Source organism: Talpa occidentalis, unplaced genomic scaffold (genome assembly GCF_014898055.3).
Source record: "Talpa occidentalis isolate TD23 unplaced genomic scaffold, MPIMG_talOcc4v2.1 talOcc4.7, whole genome shotgun sequence".
Classification (NCBI taxonomy): Eukaryota; Metazoa; Chordata; class Mammalia; order Eulipotyphla; family Talpidae; genus Talpa; species Talpa occidentalis.
Genome location: NW_023605083.1, coordinates 105,591,097 through 105,601,949, shown reverse-complemented (window position 1 = coordinate 105,601,949; position 10,853 = coordinate 105,591,097). Strand labels below are relative to the sequence as shown.

Sequence of the window (10,853 nt, the reverse complement as noted above, 5' to 3'; positions counted from 1 at the left end):
GAGGTAGAAACCCGGCCAGGCGGCCAGAGAAAATGGGGTGGAGTGAATCAGGGCATGGGCCATCTGGTGTTGGGATGAGGGGGTGTCAGATCCTGAGGGCCTCCATCTAGAGGTGGGGATGCAGGAGTGTCTCCTCCAAGCACAGGGGTCCTCATAATGATTTGTCTGGCTCTGCCCCGCCCCCAGATTAATCAAGGTAATCTGAGATTCAAGGCAGGTAGCATCTGGGGCAGTCAGATTGGGGTGGGGTGGGGAGACAGAGATCCTCCCCCTGGGCACCACCCTCCCCCCACACCAGACCCCAAACCCAACATCCCCCAATCTGGCAGACCACCCAATACAAGAGGGAATAGAGGACCGGAACCTGTCACCATGGAAATAAATCTATCCTTTGGGGGGTTCCCTCTCCACACTGTCAAAAAAAAAAAAAAAGTTTTAATCCAGTGGATGATCTGGCTTTGGGGCTAGGAAGGGGTTAAGGGGCACCCAGCAGGGACAGACAGTCAGAGTTAAGGCTGGAAGGTAGGTTGTTGTGTCTCTGGGGTCTGCTGGGCGGGGAGGTCTCCCTGAAAGGGGGAGAGCTCAGTCTTCTCCCCCTGGCTGATCTGGGACCTCAACCCTCAGACCCCGGCTGTGGTCCTCGGGGCACCCGCACCTCTCGGCCCTGTGCCAGGGATGCTGCCGGTCAGAGGGCTGGCCTCGCAGAGAAGCCGCCAGGATCTGCGACAAGGGACGGGGCGGGGAGAGAGCCCTGTGAACGGAGCTGGAGGCGGAGGGCAGGGCGCAGAGAGGACAGGCGGGGTAAGATGGCTAAGGACCGACGGACGCTTGTTTGGCAGACAGACAATGGAACGGAGGACGCGGGGCAGTGACTGACACACTCTCAGGAGAAGATGGATGGGGTCCGGCCAAGGCAGCACCTCCCCACCCCCGCCCTTTTCCACACGCGCACCCCCCAATCCTCCAAGGCTGTGGCGCCGCCCCGGGGAGCCCCGCGCGGGAGAGGGCGGCCTGGGCAGTCGCGGGGGGCGCGTGGCTGCGGGGGCGCCTCAGGCCCGGCCCCCCAGGGTGAGTTCCCGCCGATCCCGCCCCTCAGTCCCGTGGGGAAGGCGCCCCGCCCGGGCCTCTGGGGGTGCAGCCCGCGGGGCGGCGTCACATGATGGCGCAGCGGTTGCGGCGCAGCGCGCCCTGGAAGCGCAGGGCGGCGTGCACGTGCTTGCAGCGAGCGCAGCCGACGCTCTTGAGCAGCTCGCTGAAGAGCAGCAGGATGTGCCAGTTGTACTTGGCCGAGCACTCCACGTAGCCGCACTTCCAGGTCTTGCGCACCAGGTGTGACACGTTCCAGCGCGGAATCACGCGTCCGCGCTGCAGGTCCCGCTTGTTGCCCACGATGATGATGGGCGTCTCTGAGGTGCCGATCACCCTGCGGGGCGAGGTGGGAATCTCAGAGCTGCACCGCCTCGCGGCCGCTGGACTTCAGGAGGGGCAGGCTGTGCCTGGACCCCTACCCCCTACCTGTGTTCCAGGAGAGGCACTAGGCCCTTGGGGTACTTGATATTCTCTTACTGTCATAAGTGATAAGAGGTGGGTACTATTGTGACCCAGCTTGACAAATGAGGAACGTTGGCCAGTTAGATTTACATGTTAACTGGCCTAAAGTCATGCTGTCCAGCGGCTCTGGCAGTCTTGTCCCCAGAATCCCTGCTCTCACCACTGCGCGAGACTAGCCACCCTCTGGTAAGGCATGCACACAGAGTTAAGAGAAAGCGGAGCAGGAAAGTGTGGTGGGTGTGGGCCTGCTGGAGTGTATGTGTGGATCCTGAGGGTCCTTCACCTCTATTCCACCACTGTACCCTTTTCATGGGAACTGGATAGCAATGGGATGCCCACTGAGGTGCAATATACTGTGCCCCCACTGCCCCTCACCTGGTCTCTAGGATCTGCTGGCGGATGGTCTTGACGTACTCAAAGCTGTCAAAGCAGCAGATGTCGTAGACCAAGATGTAGGCGTGGACGCTCCGGAGTCCCCTGCAGCAGGTGTCTGCCCATTCCTGCAACATCCCCCGACCCCCAGGGCCAAGGTCAGAGAAGCTTGAAGGGCTCTGCTTGCCCCTAACCACCTCCAACCACAGGCTGGCAGCACTCTTACCTGCTACTGCTCCCCAAGCCTGCCACGCATCCCCAGGAGACCAGGTCCAGGGGAGAATGGGGGAGGTCCGTGCTGCAGCTTTCCCACCCTGGGCCAGAATAGGGCAGGTCACACTGTCTGGCCTGCAGGGTCATTGCACTGTCTGGAGCTGACATCTGCCTTGTCTCATTTGGTCCATCCACCCGGTCCTTTGTTCAACAGTGTATTTATTAAGTACCTCCAAAAGCCTAGCCCTGATCTAGTTATTGGATCTGCTGAAATTCTCTTCCAAGGCTCAGCTCCAATGCCTTCCTGCAAGCAGGGAACTTTTACCTTCATCTCCTGTGTTCTAAGAAACTTCTGATGTGCCAGTATCAATACCTTAGCTAGAGCTGTTTCCGTCCCCAGCTCCTCGCTTCTGCTGTGAATTCCTGAGAGGGCTGGAGCCAGGTTTTCCTCAATTTCACATTCCTCCTTCTCCTCCCTCAACACAGTCTCCCACTATGCTGGCCTTAATCTAACCACCTACACTGGTGAGCTGTCCATGGTCGGAACCCCATTTGGTGCAGGCTGGCTGTATGCACCTCCTGCCTGTAACACTGCCCTTATAGGGGGTACCTGATATGCCCTTCTTTAGGCCCCACCGTGCCCTCAGGGTTGAAAGGAGACCTGATGAGAAAAAGATTGAGAAGGGGTACATAATGGGGGCTGATGTGGAGCAGTGCTCCAGGGCAGCTGCAGGAAGGTGGAAGTTCCTGAATGCTCTGGCAAATTCTAAGGGAGGAGCTGCAGCTTAAGATGAATAGGCCCCCTGGAAAGGCTGAGTGCACTAAAGAGAAGGTGCTTTAACAGATTAATTAGCTAATTAATTACCCTGCCAGCAGATGGCAATTGCAAGAGTAGGTGAAGGCAGCCAGTGTATGGAAATCAGGGGTCCCTGAAGTTGGAGGGTGAGGGGCATAGGGCTGCAAAGACAAGGGAAACTAGGGTCTTCTCCCTGGAGGGTCCAGGTATAACCTAAGGAGGCACAGGTTTGTCTCCTGCATCAATCTATGCGCTGAGTTGTGGCGGGGGCCAGGCTTGAAGAAGGACTACAGCTGGTTTTCCCTCTCAGAGGAGGAGTAAAGAGGAGAAGATTGGTGACAGTGCTGGCGAGTTAAGTCTGACTCCAGAAAAGCACTTTCCCACTCAAAGGCTTAGAAGCTGCTGCAGTGGGGCTCCCCAGGGAGATGATGTGGCATCTTTTCTTTGTGCTGAGTTTTAACTTTGGTGCAGGGGGAGGATGCTGAAGACAAATCTAAAACAGGAGGAAACCATTAACTATCTTCTGGGTCTGGAGAAGGTTGCATTCTGCTGGACAGGGTTGCATTCTGCTGGGGAGCTTGGGGCCACAGTGCACAGGGTTCTTCCCCCATCTTGAGCAAGGTGTGGAGATTAGTGGAAGCAGGTGGGATGGGGAAAGAGCACAAAGGGGCTGCTACCATCTTCCAGCTCTGCAGGGGAGAGGAAACAGCTGCCAACCTTCAAGGGTGACAGCTCCACCTCTCCCCAACATGCAGCCTCCAGGAAGGGGCCTCAGGGCTGCCTCCCACCCATTCCTCTCTGGGGAGAGGAGGAAGGCACCTGACTGGTTGGGTGGTTCCTTCACGCCTGATTGAAGGGAGGCAGGGAGCAAGAAAGCTCAGCTTTCCTTCCAGCTTGCTCTAATCAGGCTTTCCAATTGTAAAGGACCATCCCGCGGCAGTGTCCAGATAGAGAAGGAATAATGAAAACTGAGTACGTTCCAGAGACTCAGAAGCCAAAGGGAGGTTCAGCCACCGATGTGGCAGCCAGGCATTACTGCTCACTCCTCACTCCTTTGGTGAGTGAGCATATGCCCTCTCACCACCGCTTCCTTCTCTGAAATGCCACTCCCATCTGGCATTGGGAAAAAGTGTATTTTACTTAAAAATGGTGGCTGTCAAGATTCTTGGTTTTAGAGTCGAGGCTTTCAAAGTCCCTTCTTAGTATCTCTTTGCTCAAAGTCCCTTACTTGTGCTCCAGGAGTGAAATATTGGACATTCCTAGAAAGCCTAGAACTCAGGGTCTGTGAGGAATAAGAAGGTTAATAATTCTATAGAAAGGTGGGCAAAGAGCATAAACTGCCAGAAAAAGAAATGCAGAGGCCCTTAGACACATTGAAATGATGCTCAACTTCATTCATAATCAGAGATGGAAATAAATACTACATGGAGACTAGCATATCTCATCTGTCAGATTTTTTAAAAATCTAAAAGTTGCCCATACGCTTTGCTGGCAAGACTTTAGGGAAAGCAGTGCTGATGTACACTCTTCACAGGGACACAAAATGTGCAGCTTCATAGAAGGGGAGGGGAGTCTGGTAACACCTCCCAAATCCAGTTTTATTTACCTTTTGACCTAGCAAAGCAGTTTCTAGGAATCGATCCTACAGATACACCTCCCTGTGTATGAAAAGACTATGTATAAGGCTATTCATTATGGCCTTGTCTTAAATTGCAAAAGATTGGAAACAAGTCATTTATTCAAGAAGGGGGGACTCCATGGTAAATCTCTCCAAATGGACTACTATGAGCCTTGAGGGATGAATGAAGATCTCTAGATACTGACCTGGAAACATCTCTAGGTTATAAAGTCAAAACAAACAAAAAACAAAACAAAACAAAAAAAAGCTCAAGGTGCAGGAGAGTGTTTTCGTTTAATAATGTAGGATGTGGGTGGAGTAAGATTACATTTTCTTATTTGTGTGAAGGAACATTGGAAATACGATAAAAGCAAGGAGAAGGGTTATGGAGAGTGGAGCCGGCATGGGGTGAAGGGGGTGGGGAACACCGAGATTTCTCCAGGTGTGCCTTTTGACAAAGTCTGAATTGAATTGAAATTCAAAATAAATACAGAGCAAAACGTGTATTTTGGGGCCTCAGTGTGCAGGCTTGGCGCAAACTCTGAGCCACTTATGCCACTGATCATGTCCCCCTGGAAGAGAACTCGAAGGCTCTGGCCCTACACTCAACACAGTGATTGGTTCAAGTCTCGCTGTTTCCAAGGGGTGGGTGGGTGTGAGGATCGGGCTTTTGTCTTTGGTGCTGACCTCACCCCCTGCCTGGAATGGGAGAGAGGAGCGTTGCTGGCACACTGGCACGAGTTGGTAACACACTGCTGAGCCTGAATCCCTGCCCAGCCCCAGATTGTATTTGTAACTAGAACTGCCCCAGCCATAGCCCCTGCCTTTGGGTCTCCCGCACTGCACCTGACCTTCATGGAGAAGCCTCTGAACACTGTGTTCAAAGCCTCCTTTGGTGAGCAAATGTCTCTTAGAGCTCAGCCTCCCCACTTACAGGATCCCTCTCAAGCCTGAGGTATGGAGGGGGAAGAAGGCCTCGGTCCCTGCGCAGTGGGTCTGGGGGTGGAAATGAGCACCGTAAGTCACAGAGCTGGGGCATCTGAATCCAAATCCTGCGGGGGGAGTGCCCAGAGGGCCAGTCTGAGGTTGAGGGCAGAGCATCACCTGAGAGCCAAGACCCTTGGTTAGGAGACTTGACTGGGGTCTCCAGAGTAAGGACACACCTGCCCAGGTCACAGCCTTTTCTTCCACAGCCCCTTCTACAGAGGATATAGAAAGGGGGCTGAGACCATGGCAGGTTCAGAATATTAAAAGGATTTTTTTTAAAGATTTATTTATTTATGTATACAAGAACTGGGGTGTAAGCCAGAGGTGCGGGGGGACGGGGTGGCGGAGTGTGTGAGAGAGGATTCACCAGAGAGAGTAGGTTCAGAATATTAACCTGCCTTTCTCTCCACTGCCTCCTACCTGCCCTGATCCTACTTAGTTGAGACGTGGCCTCTGGTGGCCCCCTCCACTCACACACCTCAGAGCAGGCGAGATGTCCCCTTAGGGCTGCCTTAGCAACCTGCTCCCCCTCCACCACACTTACACCATGTAGCAATTGCCTGTTTGTCTTCTCACCTGACACTGGGTTCCTTGAGAGCAAATTGCACATCTGTTTCAAGCAAGCACCATTCTGCCCCAGTGCCCATCATGAGCCCGGCATACAAATGTTCATCAAATATTTACTGGATAAACTACAGCACAAATGAATGGGAATCCAGGTATGACTCAAAGCAGGATTTCCCATAGTGCAGCGCAGAGCTCTCAAGGCTAGCACAGGGGCTTGGAATAGGGCTAGGGGCTGGAGAGGGTTGAAGATCAGCCTCTCCTTCACCCCCCACTCCCCTACCGCCCCACTGCCTCCCTACCTGGAGCGTGTTGACAGGGAAGGCGCTGATGGGCGGGAAGTCGAGGATCTGGAGGTCGTGCACGTGGCCGTTCATGACGACAGCAGGCAGGTAGAGGCGGCGGGCGGTGGTGGGCACGCAGACCTCGCTGAACTCGTTGTACAGGAACTGGCGCACGATGGCACTCTTGCCCACGCCTCGCGCCCCCAGCACGGCCACCCGGTAGGTGGAGACCATGCCTCCCGCCCCGCTCCGCCACCTCGTCCTCACCGCTGCCTGGGGCACCCCCGGGCTGCATATTCCAGGGGCTGGGGGCTCAGCCACCGTCAGGACCAACCATTGCTGCCCCTGCTTGCCCTGGGCCCTCTGTGGCCTCCACCTGGACTGTGGAGACAAGAGATGGGTTTGGTGAGCTGGTTATTCCAGGACATGTCCCACACTTTTCCACCTGGGGGGATTTGCTGAACTGGTAGTGCTGTTTGGAATGCCTTTCCTTTCCCAGAACCCCTATGCGATCCGCCCCAAACTCTCCGTTTTCCCCCAGTCTATCCCTACCAGTGGGAAGCCATCTTTCCTGACTTATACTGTGACCTGACTTTTGGCCAGGTCTGACTCCCAAGCCACGGCAGGCTGCAGGGCAGGGTGGAAAAAGCTCCAACCGCAGCCTTCCCACGGAGCCCAGGACAAGACCGCAACTCCTAGAGTCTCGGTGTTGAGGGATGAGACTAGGCCAGTATCTCAGCAGAGGCGCTCTGGCATTTCCTGGAAAGAAAATTGGGCAGGAATGTCTGAGCACTGCAGGACGTTTCATGTCCCTGGCTGCCACGAGGTGCCTGCCAGCACCCTGACAGCGAATTGAAGCCTCCAGTCACCAGGACCAAAAATGCCCTCCCCCCATTTCTAAATGCCCCTCAATTAATCCCTTCGGCTCCGGAATGCAACACCTGTTGATCACTTACTCTAAGTTAGCATGCCCATGCGGCTACCCTTAGCACAACACCCTGAAGGAGAGGTATCCCCACTTTAGCCAGAAGCCTCAGGAATATGAAGTGTGCCCAAAGTCACACTGATGGGAACAGCAGTTCATCTTTCTCCAGCTTCCAAGTATAGTAATTCTAGCGGCTGAGTGCCCACAGGGCTGTGTCTGAGTCCCTGCATCCTCTGGTGCCCAGAGGGCTGGGTGCAGAGCAGGCAGAATCTTGCTATGGGTTCACGAGTTCCTTGCCTGCTCAGTGTCAGTGGCCTCAGAGCTCTGGGAGAGAGCCCAGCCCTGATGTTTCTTCAGTGGGCAAATCACCTGCCCGATCTGAGCCACACTTGCCTCATATCTAAAATGGGGTGAACAGCCCCTATTTCTGAGAAAAAAATCTAAATACATTACATCTCTTAGCTAGGTGCCTTCTCTTCTGTTGGGGATGGTGACCCGAGAAGCTGGTACAAGCCTGAGACCTCTTATCCGGGGACTGTTTGCAGGAGGATGACACCAGTGTCTGCTAAATGGGTCCAGGGCAAAGGGCTTGACTGGACTCCCACAGGGCCATGCATCCCCATGTGTGTGCATGCATGCTCTCTCCACGTGTGCACAGTTCACATGTGCCCCAGCGTGTCCCGGTTCAGAGTGTCCAATCCACTGGACATACACCTATACTGTGCATATACAGCATACTAAATAAACGGCAGGATTTGGAGTGAGACTCACCCACCAGGGTTGGATTCCCAGTTCTGCCACCTAAAGTGCGACTTGGGCAAGAAACTTCAAAGGGTGTTGCAAAGTTACGCACATAAAGCTCAGTGCTAGCACTGAGTGGGTGCCCGGTATATAGTGGCCGTCATTCACCTATGATTCTTCCATGATCTCAGTGAAGCCTCCTGGCAATCTTGGGCTGGGTCACTAGCCGCTGTGCAGTTGCTCACAGGTCTATAGCGAGTTCAAGTGTGTGTGAATCTGCCCATTTTATTGAAAGTTAAAGCTAAAACCAGATACTCAGGGAACTGAGTCATAGTCAACTGAGCTCTCCACTAACACAAGACCCTGATTTCTTCTGCCTCAAGCAGTGTCCTTTCCCCAACAGGTGTTTATCTACTTCTATGGGCTTCCAACTGGGGCAAGAACCAGGACCTCTTCCCCATAAATCCCTCCAGACCCTGAGCCCCTCGGGCATCCCTGGACATTGTCAGCTTGGCAGCGGGCATCCACTGGGTTAATTACATAACCAACGCAAGCAGGTGGGGAAGGGGCATCCTAGGGGAGAAAATGAGGGCAAGATTGCTAGACAAGTCCCCGACTCTCTCCAGGTGTGGCGACTTAGAGGCATCTAGGACGTACCTATCTACACATTCTCCTGGACATCACACTTCCCGCCCAGAAGCCAAGCCCTTCTGGGGAAGAGCAGGGAAATAAAAGCCTAGCACAGTGCTGGAGCCAGGGAGGGGGTGCCAGAGAGGCCCCTAGTCTGGGGACAGCCTATTGGAACCCACAAGGCCCAAGTGTGGCCCTGTCCCTGACTCGGAGGGGTTGGTGCCTGCTCCCTCTTCTCAGGCAGGGGCCGGGGTTTAAGTGTTGATTAATCCAACATCCCTGGCTGGGTGGGGGTGGAAGGGAGCTGTCTCAAGAAGCAGGGCCCACCCCCTAAGCACTCTCTCCCCAAGGCCTGCGCTCTGCAGTGAGTCTGCAGACAGCGTCTGGCAAGAGACTGGGGACACAGACCGGGGCCAAAGTCTGCTTCTTGTCCCCTCCCCTCAGCCTGGACACCTGAGCCCTGGTCCAGACTGAGGGATGGGGCTCGGCTGTCTCGTGGGCCGAGTCACACGCCTGCCTGCTGTCTGTCCTCGCCACCTTCATGTGGGAGTGGGTGGGTGGGGGCGTCGGAAGATGCTGGTCTCCCCATGACCTGATTGGTAGGAGTTTGGGGGTGGGGGGTGAGACGCCGGGGCCCGGCCTGCGCTCCTGCTCTCGCGTCCAGCACCTCGCAAGGCAGCCCCCCCACCCCGCCCCCAACCCCGCTCCAGTTCTCACGTGGCTGCCCCGCGCCGCTTCCCCGCCACCCAGTTGGCCCCCTCCTCCCTCTTCGCCCTGCCCCCCACCCGCACCCCCTCTCCCCGCCACCCCTGCCCCGGCCCCGCCCGCTCCCCGCCTCACGCCGCTTACCCGGGGCCGTCCTAGCTGCCCCCAACCCTGGCCGGCCGGCCGGCGGGGCCGCGCTCCCCCCGGGCTCCGGCGCTGTCCCCCGGCTCCCCGGCCCGGGGGAGAGAGGTGGGGGCGCCCCCGGCTGCCCAGTCGGGGCGGGCTCAGGGGCGGCGCGGGGGACAGGTGCGGGCGGCGGCGGGGGTAGGAGCCTCCAGCCCTGCTCGCCTCTGGAGCGGCCGCCCGCTCGCCGGGGAGGGAGGGAGCAGTGCGGGAAAGCTGGGGGGGGGGGTGCCCGGACGGGCGTTCCGCTGGGTCCCTGAGCCCGCCATGTCCTCGGGCGGCCCTGCGCTGCTTTCCTCGCCAGCCTCGACCTTCGCTCTCCTCCTGGCTCCCCGCCGGGCCTTCAGCGCCCACCTGGAGTGGGGGGGAAGGAACGGAGGGGCCCGAAAACCTTTGCTTCACTCTATATCCCTAGCCCCACGGACACCCCAACTCCCCTCTGGGTCTCTCCCCTGGTCCTCCCAGCCCAGTGCGACGGCTCCTGGGGAGGGAAGGGCGCGGGAGGGGGATGCCCTCGGCGCGCCCAGCCGCCCTCCGCCTCCGGGGAGCGGCCGGGTGGCCTCGCCTCGCGCGCGGCCGCGGAAGGCTGACCTGCTCTTGCAAAGCGGAGCTGGTTCCTGCCAACTAATGACCTTCACAACGCGAAAACTACTTCTCCCAACTCCTTTGGTGGACGCGGAAACTACCAGCAACTGCCAAGAGTTCAGAACCCCCGCGTATTTATTTGAAAATAAGTCATAATATCATTCATTATCTCTGCTAACATTTTTTTTTTTTTTTTTTGAGCGTGGACTATGGGACAACGTGCTGATCTTTGCCGGCATCCTCAAGCTTAATCCTTACAATTCTGAGGTAGATTCTATTTCAGATGAGATAGCTAGGGCTGAGTAACTTAAGTGCAAAATGTGGAATGCAAAAGTTGGGAGTCTTTAGCTGGACAGGCCCTGAGAACGAGGCATGTTGCTCAGTGCAGTGGGGGAAGCCGAAGCAGATGTGCAGAGCTCAGGCGTGCTGCGGCAAGGTCAAGGTCCTAGGGAGGGCAGAGGCATGGGCCAAAAACAGTCAGTGGAGGATTCAGAGAAGGGAACTTTCAAGGAAGGAACCTAGAAAGAACTGGAGTGGGGGGGGGGGCTGGGGACTGTGGGAGAGGTGGGCTTATAGGCAGGAGAAGTTGGGGTCCACTACAGAGGCTTGAGGGGACTGGAAGAATTGGAGATCAACAGGTTGGCTGAGGCGAGTCCCAAAGGCCTTGGTTGCCAAAGTAAGGAGTTTGGAACTGGGAGT

The 10,853-nt window shown here is 56.2% G+C and overlaps 1 protein-coding gene across 3 annotated transcripts; it reads right to left on the bottom strand.

Annotated features, from left to right (window-relative positions):
- Positions 1-1,122: 1,122 nt before the first annotated feature.
- Positions 1,123-9,573, bottom strand: RASL10B (RAS like family 10 member B). Of its 3 annotated transcripts, none has more exons than XM_037493781.2 (4): positions 9,531-9,573; positions 6,404-6,766; positions 1,927-2,051; positions 1,123-1,423 (listed from the first exon to the last, which is right to left on the bottom strand). In XM_037493781.2, exons 2-4 carry the CDS (start codon positions 6,617-6,619, stop codon positions 1,153-1,155), a joined length of 612 nt encoding a protein of 203 aa, XP_037349678.1. In that variant the 5' UTR covers positions 6,620-6,766; positions 9,531-9,573; the 3' UTR covers positions 1,123-1,152. The 3 variants fall into 3 exon arrangements, with proteins under 3 accessions (XP_037349678.1, XP_037349675.1, XP_054545209.1); XM_037493778.2 differs by having other exon boundaries at positions 6,404-7,144; positions 9,531-9,565; XM_054689234.1 differs by lacking the exon at positions 9,531-9,573 and adding an exon at positions 6,979-9,307.
- Positions 9,574-10,853: the final 1,280 nt, after the last annotated feature.